The following is a 21,131-nucleotide window of genomic DNA, read 5'->3' on the forward strand; positions in this document are numbered from 1 at the left end:
TCTTTGTAGTCGTCTCAACGAACAGCTTAATCTCAACATATTAAGCTATCGCCCGAAAGCAAAACACCTCGACGTTTGTTCTAAGGTCGTCATAATAAGATACTACGCGAAAATAGAATATGTAAGTTTTGCACCGGACACGCTATAGAAAACGAGTATCACTTTTTACTTGTTTTTCCTCTATATAGAGAAATTAGAAAGGAACATTTAAAACCATATTTTCAAAGGTGGCTAACGTTAAATAAATTTGACATTCTAATGCAGTCGGCTAATAAAAAAATATTCTAAACTTTGCTAACTAGATTATTAATGCTAATGAAATGCGTAATAATAAAGACAATCAGTTATAATTTTTAAAAATAACACATAAAATAGAGCATTTTTATTTCTTTCGGTTTAAATCTTCCGAATTTAATGTAGCTAGTTGTATATCGTTAAAAGTTAAGAAACTATTTTAAAATGCGCATGTAATTATCAATAGTTGCCAATAAATGTCATTTTACAACATATGTGGGCTTTCTACTAATCCGTTATCAAAACAGGTGCCGCAAACTGTGAATGACCCTTGACACTTTGATAGCCAGTCTGATTAGCGAGTTTTTTTTTGTACATGAAAATTCTTTCAACTTCTTATATTTTAAACATTGCAAAAAATAGTTTAAGAGGAAATTAATAATATATTGTGTATGTTACTTTTTTGACGACATTGACTATGTTACACGATTATAACAATGCTCATGGGTCATTTTGACCAAACGCATTATAGATATGTGTTATATCGGATTTCAATATAACGTTCTTTGTCTTCTTATATAATAAATTTACTTAACTTTGCCACATTTGCAATATTGCCATCGGTTGCAAAATTAACGGCTTTTAATTAAAAAACTGAAACATCTATTACTCAATGAAAAGTATTGTGACAAACGACAATGCATACTGTATGTGATAATTTGCGATAATTGGCCGACTTTGACTATAGATTAACGACTTTTAAGTAGACTTATAAAAAAGTTATGACTATTTCATAGATATGATAATTATATTCAGCATAACTATTCAATGATAATAAAAATATTGTATGGCCTTTCTGGTATACCATGAGGCGTTTTTGGTTCACTGATGCGGACTTTTTGGGAAGCCTTTTTGGTAAACGGCCTTTCTGGTACTATATCTTTGAGGGGAGCTAAACACCTATTTGATACATTACATTTAACACATTTTAAATAAAACATGATAGCAATAGAAACATTTCATGTAATTTGGACCGAAATCTTTGTGAATATCTTCCAACGTACCGATTCGCGTAGCCAGTTTTATGACGGACTTCGGCGGAGTGACCTCCCTTGAAATCGGGGGGCGTGGCTTCACTCTCGCTGTCGAAAGGTCAATTGCCGAGTTTACATTTGCCGGTAGCCGCGTTAAATACATCAATTGTGTAGCAGTAATATTGCACAATATTTTAAATTTAAAGTTATAAAGCACTGTATTATTATGATTAAACTGGCTAACATATAAATACACATGTTCCTGTTAATCCGTTTCGGACAAATATCTTCTTTTTTTAAATATGTTAAAATATTTATTAAAGCAAATGTTACGTATTTTGGCTTTAATATTTGGCTTGCTCATTATGACTGCTCAATATGCCAAGAGATGACATGGAGGTATCATAAAGTCTGCCACATGTGGTCTATGCAGGGACCCAATTAAATTATAGGTCCCTATGTTTATGACACCGGCATGTTTTCTGTGAAATTGTCTGGGCAGTCTCCGATCATAACGAGATAATATGCTTGTGACGAACAACGGTGCAATTAAACACCAGGTTAGAAATGCTGAAACAAAAGTGTCAAAATTGGTGTGCACAATTAAATAGAACAATTAGATTTATGAATTTATTTGTTGTGTAACAAGTTTGTACAGATATATTAAGGTTAAAATCAGTTACTATATGTTGCGAACAAAAAGCGATCTATTTGTTGTTTGTTTTCATCCTTATTTGTGTTCTTTCATTAAATTTAATTTATTCTAAAAGAATTTTCATTTCTGAAATTTTGTATCTAAAATGGACGTGAAGATGCGTTTAGTAGAGATTTTTGTGGTAACCACATACCGAGCTCGTAGATAGTGTTCCACTCCAGAGCTCGTTTAAAGTAAAAACAAATAATAACAACAACATAATCGTTCCTAAAATGAATTTCCACGCATGCTTATGTTTTATTCAGACATAAATAGTAAAATTATATTTGATACAGTTCATGATTATCAATAAAAACGATGATTATGTCAACCTTCTCTATATGCGCCTATATGAATTCCACCTCTTTTTGCCAACCAGTGGGCGGAGTCTAAACTTTGCAGGTGCGTGTGACGTCACGCGTTAACTCGTCTATAGACGAGTTAACGCGTGACGTCACACGCACCTGCAAAGTTTAGACTCCGCCCACTGGTTGGCAAAAAGAGGTGGAATTCTTATAAGCGCATATAGAGAAGGTTGACATTATCATCGTTTTTATTGATACTCATGAACTGTATCAAATATAATTTTACTATTTATGTCTGAATAAAACATAAGCATGCGTGGAAATTCATTTTTGGAACGATTATATTGTTGTTATTATTTGTGTTTACTAAAAACGAGCTATGGAGTGGAACGTACACTATCTACGAGCTCGTTATGTGGTTACCACAAAAATCTCTACTAAACGCATCTTCACGTCCATTTTAGATACAAAATTTCAAAAATGGAAATTCTTTTAGAATAAATTTAATTTAATGAAAAAACACAAATAAGGATGAAAACAAACATCAAATAGATCGCTTTTTGTGCGCAACATATAGTAACTGATTTTAATCTTAATATATCTGTACAGACTTACCTTGTTACACAACAAATAAATTAATAAATCTCATTGTTTTATTTAATTGTGCACACCAATTTTGACACTATTATCTCGTTATGATCGGAGACTGCCCAGACAATTACACAGAAAACATGCCGGTGTCATAAACATAGTGACCAATACTTTAATTGGGTCCCTGCATAGACCACATGTGGCAGACTTTATGATACCTCCATGCCATCTCTTGGCATATTGAGCAGTCATATTGAGCAAGCCAAATATTAAAGCCAAAATACGTAACATTTGCTCTAATAAATAATTTAACATATTAAAAAAAGAGGATATTTGTCTGAAACGGATTAACAAGAACATGCGTATTTATATGTAAGCCAGTTTAATCATAATAATACAGTGCTTTATAACTTTAAATTTAAAATAGTGTTCAATATTACTGCTACACAATTGATGTATTTACCGCGGGTACCGGCAAATGTAAACTCGTCAATTTAGTGTAAAGGTTGTACGTTCTTGCATTGCACGTAACACCATCATGAAACCAAGCAATCACAATGGATAAACAATATTTGTGTAAAATAAATTAAATTAATATATATATATATATATCATAAAATGCTAGATTGTTAAATGTATCACTCCTTATGCAGGTTTTATTTTCATTTGTATATTAAAATTTATTAATATTGTAATTCAATGGAAACGAAACGAAAATTCATTCTATGGAAAAGAAAATTACCACAACATTTAACGATTGTAATGTATTCCGTTTTTAATGGCTTTGTTTTATAATTGATCAAATGCGCCTCTTATAATACACTTTCGATCGCTGATGAGCAATAACAATATCCACACCGTTTATAGTTATAATCAAATTAATATATGTTTTATAAGTTTTTAAATATCATTTTTTAAAGTCTTACTATAAAAAAGAATACGTCTAATTTATTGTTTTGTTGTGTGGTATTGTCAGTATTTAGTCTTTCGACCACGTTTACTCTGATGCTAATAACTAATTTGTATTTTTATAAAGAGGAAATTATACATATGATGATACATTTATTTATTGGTACTAAATATGATATATTTGCACTACTGTATAAGAGTTGTAATGTTTATTTCGGATTTTTTATCGTTTAATTGACTAAACAAAAGCCCTTTATACATGTTTTACGTTACTGTAACCAGTGTTTTTGCCAACCAGTCAGTGCGCATGCGCGAAAAATCCCGATGTAAACAATAACAATTAACTCGTCTATAAAGCACTTTTATTCTTTGAAAATGTGTAAAAAATGGCGGAGTACGATGAATGTTTTCTGATTTATGACATGGATTCTGACGTGCCTTTCTATGGATTTGATGAAGTAGAGTTTAAAAGTAATAGAGATGTGTTAATTGAAGTTAAAATGATTTACTTTGAGCCAGAAATTTACGTTACGAGTAGAGTTAACGGTTTAAATGTGGCATCGGATTTAATGGATTCGCGGGAATTCTGGACGAGTGCTGTGTCTGTAAAATATTAAATGGAAAGCTGTAAATGTATCAAGTCGGAAAAGAAAACGGATGGTTGCATAATGGTATGCGTGAAATAATGTAATTCTACGTATTTATTTTCATAGTTATGTCATTTTGTTACCATTCACATTCGTCACTATTTGGAATTCCCGTTTCTAAAAATAGAGCATTTTGTTAACAAGGGGGGCGACTCGTGATGTCAGCAATCGTTAAGGCTACAATATACTAAATAATCGAGTCATGAAGGGCTGTACTTTCTAAACAAATCATCATATTTTCCTCGAAGGCATGTTATACACTTTGTTCTGGTTTTATCGTTTGGAGATATTGATAGGGTAAGCATAGGTGTTCACTACTTAATCCCTGAAATAGGATAAAGTTGGAGATTAAAGTAAAAAATGGCACTGCAAAAGGTTACAATCCACTAGAAAACGGCCGAAAAAGGCGCAAAAACAGTCGATTTTGATTTGAGTCGAATTTGTTTTTGGTTTGAACATGACAAATCTTTTTTATTGCTTAAATCGATTCAGCTAAGAATGCCCGTCAAGAAAAGGTATGGTTATGGGGGTCTCTATGTGCAAAATGTTGTATTTATTTTCGCTCAAAGTTGTCGCTTTTACATCGAAACATATAAGGAAACTATTTAGTATATTTTGACCTAAACATTTACTTCAGCAGCAACTTCCCTGTATCTTGCAACTATGCTTTCAGCGCCATCGGCGCTCTCGTTACACCAGCCACCACATCGAAAACGTGGATTTGAGGTTATTTTAGCGCGCTGTATATTAGGGTTGTAAACACAGAACGGCACTTGCTTTGGACAAAGGCATACATATACACATATGAACCTCGTTTTGAGAAAACAGGGCTTAATGCATGCACGTTAAGTGTCAATCCAATTTGACTGTTCAGTCGCACAGACCAATCGAAGACCACAGTGATGCTGTTATGTCATTTTTCGCTTCATGGAAGTCTCTTTTTAGCAAAAGCAAATTTAGGCGGACAACGCTGTCCCTGATAAGCATGTGTGGACTAATCCGGGACGACACTTTACGCACATTCGTAAAATCCAGTTCTCCCAAGTGATATCATATATCATTTACAACTCTTTAGTCTGAATCTACACATATTAAGTCTAAGTACATATTTACCTGGAATCCCAGTGCAAACAAGGTTGTAAAAAATAAGCCCCCTTGCAGACGAGATTCCTGTTTGGACTCTCAGTTGCTGACACAAAATGTAAATCGCGATGGCAGAAGTCCAGAAGAATGACGCCATACTTGCAGACGTCGTTATGTAACTCTGTGCTATGCAAACGGCGTCGGAGTGATTGAGATTCGTACACGGGCTGACCGTTCTCTCCAAGAACATGTAACGGACGCCACCGATCAAATTGCCGGCTGCATTTAAAAAGTCGACGGCACTTAAGAATAGAATAACCTTCGTGAAAAGGTTCGAATTACTGGTAGTTTGAGGTACGTCCAGAAAATGACATAACATCCAACGATCGACGAAAAGCAGCTCATGAACAGTAATCCGAATGTGTATCCAGGCACAAAATCCAGACAATCTTACAGAGCGGATTTGTTTAAAACATCCATGATGAATGGTCAACTGTTAACCGTTGGACTTATTTCCTGTTTATTAAACTGTTTTTCTGTTACATGACATCCGCCTAAAATAGTTAAAAAATTGTTTGATAGTTAAGCAATACCTTCACACTTCAATGGTTAACTTGTATGTCTTCAACCCTCCGCGATAAATGTCCATCTTCATGAAAATAGGACTAAAACAAATTGAGTATAACACGCATTTAACTTTGTTTTATTTATTTATTTATTTATTTATTTTTTTATTTTTTTTTTTGGGGGGGGGGGGGGGGGTGGGGATTAAACAGGACACAAGTTATACTAGCAAAAATATTATCTTAATATTGCATACCTTTAACGGGCTGGATGTATGGCTTATCTATAACAAATATACGAGTGTTTTAAACTAAATACCTGTTGTATTTGCTTAAACCGAGGATAAACATGAGGTTATCGACAGTGAACACTATCTTTGCTTACGAAGGGAAATACAGCACAGCCTCTTAAAACGGTGCGAAAACTACAGCGTTCAAACAAATTAAAATATGAAAGTGGGTGTGTCTTTTCATTGCGGAAAGTCAATACATAATTGGTTCGGGTTAACATTACACGAAGAGTGTGAGTTGGTATTCAGCAACTTTTGTCGCGCTGGATTATGAACAGGCTGAGTAGGTATCGGATATCCTCGTTGCTCGATTTTAGCAAATACGTGTACCAAATCTAGAAGAGGTTAGAGTATATTTTAAAAAATGCAGGTCATTGCAACATTTACTTAAAATCAAAGTTAAGAATCGTGCAATCCAATAAAATTTAGTGACAATCATTGTAGTTGGACCTGACTGCCCCATCAACTATGTACATTGTATACTTTAACCACGAACTTCAAAGTATGTACCATTATATACGATTATACAATTTTACCGTTTGGATCCATTTTGTAAAGAATTCGTTATGAAACGACTACGCGGATACATGAACTTACCTTGCTGAACCTATACCAGTTGACTATTATATGAACGTTAGCCGCGTTCTGGGAAAACTGGGCTTAATGAATATACGTAAAGTGCTGTCCAGGATCAGCCTGTGCAAACTGCATGAACGACACTTTCCGTCTATGCTTCGTTTAAAGGAGGTATCTTCGAAAATCCGTGAGAAAAAGTAGGCGACAAGCTTCGTCCCTTATTAGCCTGTGCTAACTGCACATAATAATATGGGTAGCACTTAACGCATATACTTTAATCCTAATAAACATTCAATGACACCCAAAGCGGTTGATCAAAATAACAAGTAAAAAGAATATTATTTAACTTTCAAATATAAATAGAAAAACTGTAAGCAAATGATAACACTGAAAGAACTGGGATTTTGAAATAAATAAACTGTTATAATTTACTTGTCTAGGCACATTTAAACTTGTTAAAACATAACAATATATAGCACACGCCAGCAACAGTTTTTTTACGCATGAGCTTTACAAAGCTTACACAAACATTGATATAGATATAGCCATTTGATTCCGTTTATCAATAGGCATATGAAACTGAACTTTGACGCGCTTCATAGGAAGGAAGCTACTGTATTACAGTGCTCTTATATTTAGAATTTCATGTCATAAATTTTATTGATAATCTAACTTCACACAATCGAGTCTCAATCTTAGAAAACCTGATTTTATGGAAAAAAATCGATGAAAGGAAGTCTAATCGAAAAGAAAATAAAGCCTAGGCAAAATGTGTCGTCTCTGATTAACCTGTGCGAACTACACGGGCTAATCTGGGATGACACTTAACGAACCTGAATTAAGACCTGTTTTCCCAAAGCGAGACTCATAAAACTATTGTCAAGCTTATTGCTGGGGAAGTGAAGAGTTAATGAATAGCGGCAAGGTTGAATTTGCAAGACGATCTATTTCTTCAGATATATTTAATTATATAATTGTAATTCGAATATTACCCGTTGAAATTTAAATCTTAGATACAAAGTTAATAACACCATGCGTGTATTGATGTTTCATTCAACAGCATTGAATTCATTGCGATACGCAAAAAACTTATCTACTCAATATATTTGAATTAAGAAGCCAAGAAGCATACCACTTAAAATCGAAAGTGTGCATATTCTATTCTACAAAAAAGGAAAACAATAACTTACTTGCCACAGTCATATTACATAAAACAAATATAAACGCTTTCCAAAACAGATTAGTCCGCATTGTACACCGTTTTAAACACCCCACGTTAAAATTAGAAAGAACAACATATTTTAAGGTAAGGCCCAATAATTAAAGATGTGTTTCTGGGGACAAGTGAATATATATATATATATCAGGACAGGTTCTTTGACACTTTTTGTATGTTGCAAGCTTGAGGCATGTGACGGGTGTTTTGTTTACACATATTGTGCAAATATGTCCCGTATTCCTCTTGGATTGTTTGTGAATGGCGGTGGGGGACATGCATAACTGTAAAACCTTCTACATTTGAGACTCGCTTTGGTAATATTAGAAGCTTAGCTTGTCTAGTCTGAAATACAATATTTCAATGCTGGCCTTTTGCAAATATTTGGCTACAGAGCAGGACCCAAACTGTTGCCATAATGATACATTGAGCGTTCTTTAAAAAAAATGAAGAAAACAATAATTTCGGAAATGCCAATGGATGTTGGATGAATAAGGGCACATGATTAATACCTTATAATGACCTTATTCATGCTGGCAGGGCTGTAGATAAGGTATGTACATGCGTTAATTACACATACAAATTACATGTTTACGCACGTAAAATAAATATACACACATCTTTCATAATGCTGTATCGCCAATTTGACTAGGAGCCAATTCTATTTGGGTCTGCTTTTAAAGAATTTTGACTGAACATGCTGACTTTAAAGTGATAGTATGGGCATTGTTCACTGTTGAATTTAGCTGAAAAGAATTAACGGGTCAAAATAGTTAGTTAAAATGTGGTTACTGACCAATTATCTGCAACTCATCTTGCTGCCAGTAATTTATTAAAAATATATTTTATATACGATATTTTACATGACTCACCCAGTCCTCTAAGAAGAAATGATCCGTAAAACAAAATGTGTCTTTGTGTCGTATGAACGAATCTGCACTAAAACTAAATTTAGGTTCACATCGTACATGCATGATCAGTTGTCAAACGAAAGTACGGTTGATATTCAAATGCGTGATTTTTTTCTTTCCGGGATATTGTTTTAGTATGTTGATGCTGCATTAAAAAATATAAGTGTAAATGAAGTGAAAACAACAAAAATAAACAACAGTTGCGAAAGACCCCTATAAACTGTTAGATGCCCATAATATCACTTTAAATATCAGTATAAAGATCTCTTGAGAACAGCAAAGTTAAAATAACATTTTTTTTGTAAATTAATATTTACCATTCTGAAATCATATGAACCTCATCAATAGAAACTGCACACACTCTCTGTTGGTACACATATGAATGAAATATCTTCTAAATTTCCTTTGTGTGTAGTGCTTCTGGGTGGCTATAGATTATATTGTAACGTCCATTCTTCAGCTCTGTCAGATCAAACATCTTTCCGATGATAGATGTAGTGGGAGATTCTGAAAGATTGATGAAAAAATAAATCAATATAGTTATATACTAACCAAGCAAAACAATAAATGTAAACTTGAGTCAGTAAATTTCATAACTCAGAGCAATATTTGCTTACTCGAATATTTCGACTGTATCACATAGTCTTCACCAGCGATGTACTGGTCAGTTGAGCGAGTCACGTGACGTAGGATGGTTACGTGACACGAGGAGAGAATTGTACACCGGCGGAAGTTCCAGCCCCTCGTCCCGGTTTAACGACGGTCTTCGTTGTTTGATGTTGATTGCCTCTTCGACCCATCCGGGACGAGGGGCTGGAACTTCCGTCGGTGTACAATTCTCTCCTCGTATCATGTGACCATCCTACGTCACGTGACTCGCTCAACTGACCAAAGAGCCATGAAAAAAAATACCCGCTTCCGAAACGTGCCGAGAATGTGCGATTGTAAATAACACGCCTAGTACCAATCGTGATACATCGGCTATCCCCGAACTCGACTTTGTGGAATAAATCGTCTGCTGATTCAGGTGGCATAGTACATCGTTGAATGAACTGTGTGTATCAGATGTGAATAACACGTTTGGTATGCGCATTTCGTATGTTCACACAGAAATTGCGCCATCGTCTAAAATAACACTGCTTCGAAAATACCATATATATGAATCCTTGGTAGAGATTGGGAGTAGGTAAATCATGATTGCACGAAATTGGATATTTTTCCTAATGGAATTGTGAGTGGTTTAAATAGATATTACGGATTATACTTAATTTTTAAACAACGCATTTGCACACTTATTTAAAGAATTAACTAAACTTTTCTATTAATGACATTTGACATTTGATAAATTGATAATTGACAATCGGCCAAGAATGTTTTTCGAACAACTGAATGTGTTTAATTAATTCCATATCGGATTACTCACTGCGTACGTGTCAATCATGCTTGAATAAATGTGTTTCGCATGACTTACTGTAATGTTTGTATTGAACACAACTGTTATGCGGTAAAACGGTCATTTTACATAGTTAAGTACATGTGCAAAAACAGTAAACATGAGTTTTTACTGCCTGGTTGTTTTACATAAAAAATGACTTACCATATACAAATGCATGTTTCCTGTTCTTTTCGTATGTTGCAGCTTAGTATCATAAAAGCCTTCACCTTTATCGAATTATTCGGATTTAAGCCTAATGTAAGTAACTATTGTTTATTGTTGTGTTTCTTCTCTCTTTCAGAAAATTGAAAAATAGGTGCGCATGGACATCTTTAAGAAAGGACTACTTTATCAACCATTTTACCAGAATATGCGTGCATTAAAAATGGATGACAAGGATGAAGCAATCAGCGAGGTGTTGGAAAAACTGAATGGCAGACCATTGTTCGTTAACATTACATATTCTGCCAATTATAATATGCACGATCGTTTCCTGACGACCACTTCAGCAGGCCTAGATATAGAGGTGGTAGGGAGTTCGAAAGATGGCCTGAAAACAGCGCGCTTTTATGACGTAGGCGATGTTGACATTCTCGTTTACTCCAGAATATTTTTTGACGCACACGACGAAGCCACCTTCGAGTTCAGGTCTGATAATCCTCTGTTTTTCCATATACCGCACCCAAGACAGATACAGAACACAACCCTTGTAGATGGAAAATATTTGAACGCGAGGTGGGTTCGACTTTTTGTTACCAGTATGTTTGGAGTCGACGAAAAGCAGACTTTTCGCAGATCTACTTACTCCATAATGCCTAAAGGTGTCCAAACTTCGGATTTGAAATGCGCAACCACGGAGACTATCAATTTTGCAGATCAGGTCTTTGACCCGGTTTATAAGGCCCCCGATTCGTTCATTGACCATCACCATGTGTTTGTATGGAATACGGAACATATCGTGTTTGCCTACTTGTTGTACACATGCAACAGTGAGAAAGTGGAGTTCGTAAGAGAGATGCTGTATGGAGCCGAGCATTTACTGGAGAAGGGCAGTGGGCTCCGTTCGACCCTTAAAGACCGATTTGGGCAACTGAAGCAGGACTTCCAAAAAGCTTTCTTTGGCGTTCACGATTTGCTGTATTTCAAAAGCGACGAGTTTCAAAACCTCCTTACTCAGACGGTAGACGAGGCAGTTTCAGACCCTAGCGTCTCTGCTGAAGGAGGCGTGAAACCACACGGGGAATATTCCGCGGACAAGGTACCCGCAATACGTTGTCGAGCCTGGCCTCGGACAGCAAAGTCTTTCATAACACGCCGACGAGTTTGGCCGCCGAAAGAGGTCGTTGACGAAATTGTGGCTGAAGGCTTTCGTATCGTTCCTAAGTCGGCTATACTGGATCCTTTTCCTCTGAAGGACTTCATTCTGTCGTTTTCGCATGCGGACGTGCGGCTGGTACGGCTTCTTCCTGAAGAGGCCCGGGTCGCTTATCGCCTCGTCAAGATCTTCTTCAAGTGTGGAAACGTTGCTATGAGGACAAAAACACGCTGAAGACGTACCATTTGAAGCAGGCTCTGCTATGGACCGCCGAGGAGCGTGCGCCTGAGGACTGGATTCAAGCTGGTCTTCTCGCAGGAATGCGTTGGCTACTTTCATATCTCATCAATGTTTTGGAGAAGGGATTTTTTCCATCATTTTACGTGGAGGGAAGCAATCACATCTGCCATTTTACTAAGGAAGATTGTGCCGCTCATATTGAACTGTTTGGCAAGATACAAAGAAATCCGGCAAACTTCGTGAAAGTTGTTGTTGACAATGAATTGGAGTACAACCGTTTAACAATGCGAGAAGATTCATTCAAAACCATACAGGATCCTAAAAATATCAACAGCTTTACCTGGATGCAGCTTATTAAATTAACGAGTGCGTCACAAAGTGAATTGGACGGCTACGATCCAGATGCGATTGTTAATCGTGGTTTTGACGCTTACCGGCAACTTCATCTTGTGGATCCGTTCAACACAACCCCCCATGACAACGTCTACATCGGGACCACAATAACGATGAAAGAGCTTCGTAACGTTGAGGTATTTCTCCAGACGGTAACACAGTTGGAAATGAATCTGTTCGCTGTGTTGGAAACGGACATTGACAACGAAATCGTTCATTTTTCAGAGGAGTGGATGCTAGAAGAAACGTTGAAGAAACTGTATCCGCAGTATGACAAGACAGCAGACTTGGCGTACGGTGATCACGCGCTCGCTGTCGCAAAACTTCGCCTGAAATACTACCGCAGTGTGTACCATGCCCTGTGCGGCATGCTCAAGATCGCTTGTTACCAGAAAGACGCGGCTTTCGGAAACTACGACGTCAGGTACATCGTACATCTCGTGAAGGAGTTGATCAACTATTTCAGATTCACTGACGAGAACGTGGACGACCTGTTCCACTCCCTGTTCTTCTTCTGCCACTTTACGAGGCTGCGCCACCACAGACTGACTATCACCGACCAGATGCTACGCAGCATACGTGAGTTTCTCCAAGAAGCAGATATCCTGATGACCGTGTATTTTAATACGAGGCTTTCCTATCCACAGCCGTACATCGTCACTGGAATAGTCGACCTTCTAGGCGAGTGCTTCCCGCGGCGCACAGAGACCGGCAATGCCGGCGGATGTCCCCCATGTCGATCGGCGGTGTCTTGATTTAAATGATTAAGATGAAAGTTATGAAGTAATGTTGTTTTTTTGTCAATAAACACTTTGTATAAGTTATGATAAGTATTTTAAGCCAGAACTACAACCATAATGTGAACATTATTGCAACTCTAGCGTGGTCGGATAATCTAAATAATAGTTATAGTATTATATGCCGCGCTCATGGCCCAGACTTTAAACAATGCTTATTTCGTACTGTGTTATTTCTATACAAATAACCGATCTTAGCAGAGCTTGTATCAGATTAGAATATTAATTTCTGTTGATTATACGTGTGTAGTATAATGAACTTTTGTTGACTGCGTATCTTTTTGCTTGTATGTTATCAAAATTAAGTGTGAGGTAAAAAAAAATCCAATATCTGCGTAGCTCACGATATCTAGAAAAAAACTACCTTTGGATAGCATTTGTCCTTGTCAACACCTACCGATATTTGCATGAATGGTACATGCAAGCTTTAGTAAGAATACATGTTCTGAAATGTTTTGTTATGTTGTAACCACGTTGAGTTTCGGAAATATTATATATATGTTTACAGTTGTATAGTAATGTTTACAACATACATATTAAATTAATATTTGTCAGACTCGGTTAGTGGTCCCTATCGACATGTCATTAAAATAATATTATATTTTCAAAACACATTATTTTCATTATTTAGGTATGCATTACATTATTGTTTAACACATGGGTCTCGTTTTCAACTTTTGATGAATGTCTTTTTAAATATTTAGTGTTGTTTTAAATTATAAAAATTGTATATGGGATATATAGTATATGAGAACATCAGTAGCAGAAGATTAAAATCGTTATAAAATGAACATAAAGTACAATATGGGCATGTTTTGAATTGAACTTTTGATTTAACTGTTTGAGTTGTGTGAGTTGTGAGTTCGAATGCTCCTGGAAGTTGATTTGAAAAATATGCTTTGCATTGTTTTTGTTTATTTGTAATGATTGTGTAAACATTATTATGGTTGCTATATAAATAAATGCAGTGTATGTGTGAAAAGTAGAAATATGCAATAACTAAATAGGCATTTATAATTAAGAAAAAAAAATCGTTACACCCCTTTAATTCAGAAAATATTTAGCAATCGTCTTTGTAATGTACATCAAATGAAATATACCTATAAAAAGACATAATACCAATTATGTTAAAAAATCAAAACGAATTCATACATCAGAATCAATGTCTTGATACACAAAATCGTCCGCTACCAAATCGTATTACAGTAACATATACATTGAATTGAACGTGCTTATGCTTATGGATACCTACCGACAAACGTCAAGGCAGCTACATTAGTTACATCTACAATGTATAGTGCTTGTTAAGTTTGCGTTATCAACTTAATAAACGCTGTATACGTTAATATATTGAAAATACATTCATATCGATATGAAATGTTACTATTATACATACTGTGACTAAAGCGCTGATGTATACTTGACCTTCGATTAAACGTACATGACGTGTAACGTAGCAGTTGAAATCAGTCGATGACTGAAAGGATGCATTTGTTGACGATCACGGTTTACATCTGATCAATATTTTATATTTGGTATCATTTTATGGTTTTATCAAATAATTTGAATATCTAAATTGCTTGCGCAGTGATGTCGACGGCGGAGTTGCGGTAAGATCGATGAAGGTGGAATAGGTCTGGTGGATCTTTAGAGGTTTGGTTGCTCAAATCCGTACAGCTTTTTCTGTTTTACATATATTGTTGACATCTGTGAACAAAATACCTTTCTCCTTCACGTGTACATGAACTTTCAGATCTCTTTTTTAAACGTGTTTTTCTTCTTATTTTCGGTGAAGTTTCGACTTGCATCCACTTTTTATGCGCTCTTCGGTGACAAATCATCCCATTTTCAGTGATGTGTAAGTAAATACAATATATGACACAGATGTATCTACGGTAGCATAGAGGTGACATTCACTCCTCTTTTTTTAAATTTAGCTATGTCGTGGCCACGAGATAGAACAAGAGGAGTGCAAAACTAAATAAAAGAGGAGGGAATGGCAATTAAAAAAAAAAGAGCAGTGCAGTTAATAAAGAAAGGGTGCATTAAATAAAAGAGGAGAAAATTTCGAAATCTCGAGATCCCGACTTAGCTAACTCGTGGCCAGGAGTTAGTCAGCCAATCAAATTGTTCCATATATCGGCGTTCATGGTGATCTTTATACAAAGGGAAGTAAGCATCAACAAAAGAGGAGAACTTTTTTGCTAACTCGAGATCCCGACTTAGCTAACTCGTGGCCACGAGTTAGACAGCCAATCAATATTTACACATGTTACGCAAAATTTGATTGGCTGACTAACTCGTGGCCACGAGTTAGCTAAGTCGGGATCTCGAGATCTCGAAATTCTCCCCTCTTTTGTTTAATGCATCCTTCTTTATTTACAGCACCGCTTTTTTTTTAATTGCACTCCTTTTTTTATCTATCTCATGGCCACGACATAGCTAACTCGTGGCCACGAGTTACTAAATCGGGGCCACGAGATAGAAAATCGAAGGAGTGCAGTTTAAAAAAAGAGGAGTGAATGTCACCTCTATGCCACCGTATGTATCCTATAGACTGTATCTTTGAGTTAGGTACAATGGTCTTACACGCGTCACACCATCTCTGCATGGATAAATACTTATTGTTACGGCAGTTATTTTCAAAGTGCATGACAGTAGCGTAGCCAGAGAAAATTTTCAGATTAGGCAGACTATGGGCTTTCCATGGCACATACCCCCCCCCCCTACTTGCCCAGAGGGAATATACTTACAACTGAGTTTTCGAATTGGTGACCACTTAATATGAAATTACCTGATTGATTGGAAGGATTTTACGTTAGTTACAATAAATGGCGTTATCAGGATTTTAATTATATTCGTAATGATGATTATTAGTATTATTAGTATGTAATATAAGAGCGAACAATCAAGCATAATCGATCGAGAAACCTCATCTCCGATTATTGTAACAAATGGTTGTAGAAAGGGAGACAAGCTTTTAAAATTACCCAAACTTGACACGTAAAAAGTGGGGCAATCACTTCTGAGCTATGTCCGCGACGTATCTACATTTAGAGCATGTGTTGTAAGTTACATTTAAAATTGCATAATAATGATGAAGTTAGTCAGGACAAGTTGTATTGTGCCGAATGTGATAATAATAGTCATTTATAATATTATTATTTATATTACTATTATTATTTTACTATTATTTAATGTGTTATAATTATTCTGCTTGTTGCTGCTGCTGCACATGATCATTATGGTTCACAATACAGGCTTAATATAAACATAGTAAAAGTATTATTGCCGTGTGATGTATGCTTTGTCCAGGCGGTGATGCAGATACTATTCCAAGAAAACTGAAGACACACTACTGAATTAACTCGCATTTTATTCTTGTTATTGATAACATGTTATATGTACTCCCTTCAAGATAAGTATTGATGCAAAGCATCAAAGGGCGTCGGGAATTTCATTGTAAAAGGCACTCAATGAAGTTACATGGAACGATTTTTTGTCTACTGTAAATGCAGATGATCGTGAACGTTTCGTTGCCGAACGACACTCGGTACTGCTGTGTTGGCGGCCGGTTCCGGAATTGCTTGACGTCGACGTCGGAATGTTCCGTTCCGTTAAAGAGATGCACGACAACCGACTGGTATTCCGGCACTGAGAACGTGAACAATATATTCACATGCGGATCAGTAATCATGTTATATGAGCTGATGTCTTTTTTAATAGGCCGATGGTCAAATGTTAAACTGACGACATGTAATGTAATTTATAGGTTATGATGTATGTATTAGATCTATGTTATTTTTCGCTATACACGACAATTTGAACGAACGAACAAGCATAACAATAACGCAAAACTGCCAGAGTTGAAAACGTGAAGATCTATTAGCAGGCGCATCGACGGGATTGTAGTTGTATGGGGTGGGATTCTGAGTAATAAGGTGCGGGAAATAACGAGTTTCTTAAAAATATTTGAAATTAAGTGTTTGAAAACCCAATTATTTGTTACAGCAAGCTCTTTGTTTAGTAGTAGAGAATAAAAAAATAAATATTTAAAGTTTGAGAGGAGGGAATTTATTAAAATAGAAATTAGGAATGTACGCGGTTATTGAAGTATACACAGATATCGCAAATATGACTCGTATGATACGAATGGTTATGTCATAAAAAAGGATGTGTATAAATGAGCCGTGCTCTGTGAAAAGGGGTTAAGTGCATGTGCGTTAAGCGTCGTCCCGGATAAACCTGTGCAATCCGCAAAGGCTAATCAGGGACGACACTTTCCGCCTAAGCTGGATTTTTGCTAAGAAGAGACTTTCTTTTCAAAGAAAATATTATAAAAGCGGAAAGTGTCGTCCCTGATTAGCCTGTGCGGATTGCACAGGCTAATCTGGGACGACACTTTACACACATGTATTAGACCCCTTTTTCACAGAGAACGGTAAAACATAAGATTCAAATCAATTTCTGCAAACGCAATTAACTAACAAACGCTGTAGCTGAAACGTATCTTTTCAACAACACTGATTTATTTTACAAACAGTCAGTGGAGGCATCGGTCCCAAAGATGGCAATTCTCTCTAGAGTGTCTAACACAGGTATTCTGTCCGCTACTGTATACAGCTGTAATAATATATTATATAGACATATTATATTATATATATTGACAGAACATGTTAATGCATGAAAGAAAATATATCAATGCAAAAAATCAACAATTTGTTTAGATCTTTTTTTTTAAGAAAGACCTATTGAAATAAATTGAGCATACTGAAGGAATTCATACCCGTAACGACGAGAAAGTGACCAAACAAGACATCCAAATAGAAATCATGGCTATCCCCACATATGTCCACCAAATGTTGGTTAAGGAGGTAAAGGTTTCACTTTGTGGACATGTATTCTTAAAACAGCTTAATCACTGCACCACTAACGATAACACCTTTTTAACATACGATAACGCTATGCATATAACTATACTTTTTATGGTTCGACTGAAAGGTTGAGCGTTAACTTTATAGCGTTCCGTGGTCTGTCATTTATTACCGATTCCCAATTGACAAACCATGTTAAAAGGGCTTATCCACAGGAAGAACATACAAGTTATTGATGAACATTGAATCTTACAGTAACAGAACAAAACGAACACAAAGTTATGGGACCAAAACAGACTAGCACATTAAACGAATGCAACACGACGGACGGATTACACGCTACATTGCAACGATAACGTGACTTTGCGAATCAATCTGACACAACCATCAAACCCGACGTTACTATAAACGTTACTCTACGATCAACCCGACTCTTCCATTCAACCCGACGTTCCGATTAACGTGACTTTTCGATTCGACCCGAATCTTCCAATCAACCCGATGCTACGATTAACGTGACTCTACGAGCAACCCGAAACTTTCATGCAGCCCGACGCTACGATTAACGTGACTCTTCGATTCAACCTGACGTTAAGATGCAACCCCAACTATGATGAACGTTATTTAATAACAAATAAAACTTATTTCGTTTCCACATAAACGCTGCAGTGTTATTGGATACGTTTGATAGATAGTAAATGCAATGCCTTTAATTCGAACAACCAACTGTTTCAACATCCCGCATTTGAATCTGGGCCATGGCAGTATTTGGGCTGTATTATGGTCCACATGGAACCAACATTTGTATAGGGCGCAGTATCGTAATGCATCAATTGAAAAGTGTACAATTTATCAGTATAATGACTGACAACCTGGCTATAAGATAGCAGTTTATTTTCTGGCTGCGATAACATTTGATTTGTCACACTATACACCGAAATCCGGGTTAAACCGCGCCTCGACGTCTTTAGACAGGCTTATGAAAGAAAAATAATGTTTTTAATTTGATAAGCTTAATTTGCACAAAAAGCCGCATGATTTATGGTTAAAATATGATTGTTTGCAATTTATATCTGTTGCACCGATCTCATTTTTCAACTAAGTCAACACATTTGCTTGCACTTAGGCCAAAGTGTTTTTAAACACAGCTGACATAATGTCAAATTCGGAAAAAAAAACAAGATTAAAGGGGTAATTTCATGTTTTGGTACATTGACAAAATTTAAAGAAAAAAGATTCGCACATTATTGTTGTAGCTATGATATTTGTTAGGAAACATGTTGTAATACTGAACATTAACCATGCTCCAAAATATCAATTTTTTGCATCTTTTGATGATTTAAAAACCTAAAACTTATAAAGCGTTGCACTGCGAAACGATTGAATAATTTTGAGAGTTCTGTTGTTGTCGTTATATTTTGTGAAACTACGTGGATTGCGGATATAAAGTATAAAATACATCATTACTTGTATAAGCACGGATTGCAGAGTGGTTTTGGATGCATTATCGATATAAACTATTAAACGAAAAACTTCAATATCTGCCAAAATCTGTGAAAAGGCCCCTTTAACGTCCCACGTTTTAGCCTGTGCAGCACACATGTTGTCGAAAAAGAAGCAATTTAAAAGTGACGCCACTTACTGTTATTCTATTATAAGGTTGATGAGACAACATACAACCATTATTGCGATTCGGAATGCCTGAAGCAGTTTGGAATACCCGATGCTTGCTTAGAAGACGACTTTCTTATAAACAGGTTCAAAGTTGGGTAATATATCATCATCGCAAAAAGTGAACTTGTAGTGGATAGAAAAATTAGTAAAAATTCAACACACGATATGATTTCAGTAGAAATGATCAATAAATGCATCTATTCTCTCTCGATTATACTTATATGAATATACATTATTTAAGACTGCTGTATTGAGAAAATAAAATATTGGTTCACTTAGAAAGGTTATTTCGTATGTTTGTTTGTTCCTTACGTTGCCTTTTAATCTTAAGTAATGTTGATCTGTCAAATTCATACATAAGCCATTCAGACCCAAATGAATTTTTGTATCATGTATATAATTGCTGAACATAATGCAAATACATCGCGGGACGAAATAACGAACAAAGACATTTTAATTTAAAACAAAAAGGTGAGACACTAGCATCTTGACATTTACGGAACGAAACGTGCAATTTAGTAGCAGTCATAGCAATTATATGGCAAACTTGTCTAGTATGCAGACTGTATAAAATAAAAAGATAACAAACATCAGCTGTACATGTTTTTGTTTTGTCTGTGTTTTAAGTTGCTGTTTTAGTCCGGCTCTTTTTAAGGATTCTCTCTGGCATATTCCAAATTAATACTCGTGTGAAGCATGAATGCGGCTTGGTATCCGAGTCTTACGTCATTTTTAAATCCCTAAGTACATTAACTGCCACGACAGACGCACATAAGAACGCCCACTGAACCTGCTTCATCTGAAAAGACAGTGAAAGAATGGTTTACAAAAGTTAATATCAGCATAAGGGGATACGTCATAAAATACATAAAATTAATTAAAATGTCACTGAAAAGGGCTAATTAACAATTATGATCTCGAAAATCACCTACCCCACGCACCATCCTCTTGAAAATATGTGCACTGACTCAGTCTGTCGGCAGGTTTTTCGTACAGCATTATTATAATTCTACAGTAAGTAACGTGATTAAGAAAACACGTATTTTGCTCCACGTAACATGCTATTGAACTATAATATTGAAGTTCACATATGCACTGTCTTAATGATGGGAATGTATTTCAGGTCAAGCTCTTGAACAAAGAAAAAAAGCTGTTTGTCATTTGGGATTCAGGTCCCAAAATGTGCTTAAAACGAAGTTAGTTCGAAAGTGTGGGGGGGGGGGGTCAAACCAATACTTTTTGGCAATACATTATTTATCAGAGATAAGACGGCGTCGGGAAAATAAAATACTTGTGATTTTAGTCATGTGATTAAAGTTATATTTTGCTGTGCACGTGCGTAAATACTGA

The 21,131-nt window shown here is 36.0% G+C and overlaps 6 protein-coding genes across 13 annotated transcripts in view; 2 read left to right on the forward strand and 4 right to left on the reverse strand.

Annotated features, from left to right (window-relative positions):
• The window catches only part of LOC127837816 (uncharacterized), a 70,382-nt gene extending 52,185 nt beyond the window's left edge, over positions 1-18,197 (reverse strand). Inside the window, exons 1-3 of one of the 2 annotated variants that reach the window (XM_052365223.1) lie at positions 18,020-18,197; positions 17,775-17,856; positions 16,679-16,887 (exon numbers count right to left, since the gene is read on the reverse strand). In XM_052365223.1, the coding sequence (XP_052221183.1) occupies positions 16,691-16,887; positions 17,775-17,856; positions 18,020-18,067 (327 nt within the window). In that variant the 5' untranslated portion in view covers positions 18,068-18,197 and the 3' untranslated portion in view covers positions 16,679-16,690. Of the gene's footprint in view, positions 1-16,678; positions 16,888-17,774; positions 17,857-18,019 lie in introns of those variants that run through there. The other variant, XM_052365224.1, reaches the window with a different exon arrangement.
• Positions 1-21,131, reverse strand: part of LOC127839507 (G-protein-signaling modulator 2-like) — a 164,090-nt gene that overhangs the window by 112,843 nt on the left and 30,116 nt on the right. The window lies entirely within an intron of this gene.
• LOC127837801 (G-protein coupled receptor 157-like) overlaps positions 1-21,131 on the reverse strand; it is a 231,957-nt gene that overhangs the window by 67,485 nt on the left and 143,341 nt on the right. For 2 of the 3 annotated variants that reach the window (XM_052365197.1, XM_052365194.1), the window contains exon 2: positions 5,817-6,051. In XM_052365197.1, coding sequence (XP_052221157.1) covers positions 5,817-5,876 — 60 coding nt within the window. In that variant the 5' untranslated portion in view covers positions 5,877-6,051. Of the gene's footprint in view, positions 1-5,527; positions 6,052-21,131 lie in introns of all 3 variants that reach the window. The other variant, XM_052365196.1, reaches the window with a different exon arrangement.
• The window catches only part of LOC127837796 (uncharacterized), a 225,974-nt gene that overhangs the window by 58,707 nt on the left and 146,136 nt on the right, over positions 1-21,131 (forward strand). For 2 of the 4 annotated variants that reach the window (XM_052365186.1, XM_052365188.1), the window contains exons 1-2: positions 10,214-10,284; positions 10,790-13,879. The exons of 1 other annotated variant lie outside the window; for it this stretch is intronic. In XM_052365186.1, coding sequence (XP_052221146.1) covers positions 10,811-12,037 — 1,227 coding nt within the window. In that variant the 5' untranslated portion in view covers positions 10,214-10,284; positions 10,790-10,810 and the 3' untranslated portion in view covers positions 12,038-13,879. Of the gene's footprint in view, positions 1-10,213; positions 10,285-10,789; positions 13,880-21,131 lie in introns of those variants that run through there. One more of the 4 variants, XR_008029467.1, reaches the window with a different exon arrangement.
• LOC127837808 (uncharacterized) overlaps positions 1-21,131 on the forward strand; it is a 224,846-nt gene that overhangs the window by 56,289 nt on the left and 147,426 nt on the right. Inside the window, exon 2 of one of the 2 annotated variants that reach the window (XM_052365211.1) lies at positions 13,865-14,483. The exons of the other annotated variant lie outside the window; for it this stretch is intronic. The gene's annotated coding sequence lies outside the window, so the exon portion shown is untranslated. Of the gene's footprint in view, positions 1-13,864; positions 14,484-21,131 lie in introns of those variants that run through there. 2 annotated transcript variants of the gene reach the window in all.
• Positions 1-21,131, reverse strand: part of LOC127837809 (G-protein-signaling modulator 2-like) — a 178,789-nt gene that overhangs the window by 45,070 nt on the left and 112,588 nt on the right. The window lies entirely within an intron of this gene.

Source organism: Dreissena polymorpha, chromosome 7, assembly GCF_020536995.1.
Source record: "Dreissena polymorpha isolate Duluth1 chromosome 7, UMN_Dpol_1.0, whole genome shotgun sequence".
NCBI classification, from domain to species: domain Eukaryota; kingdom Metazoa; phylum Mollusca; class Bivalvia; order Myida; family Dreissenidae; genus Dreissena; species Dreissena polymorpha.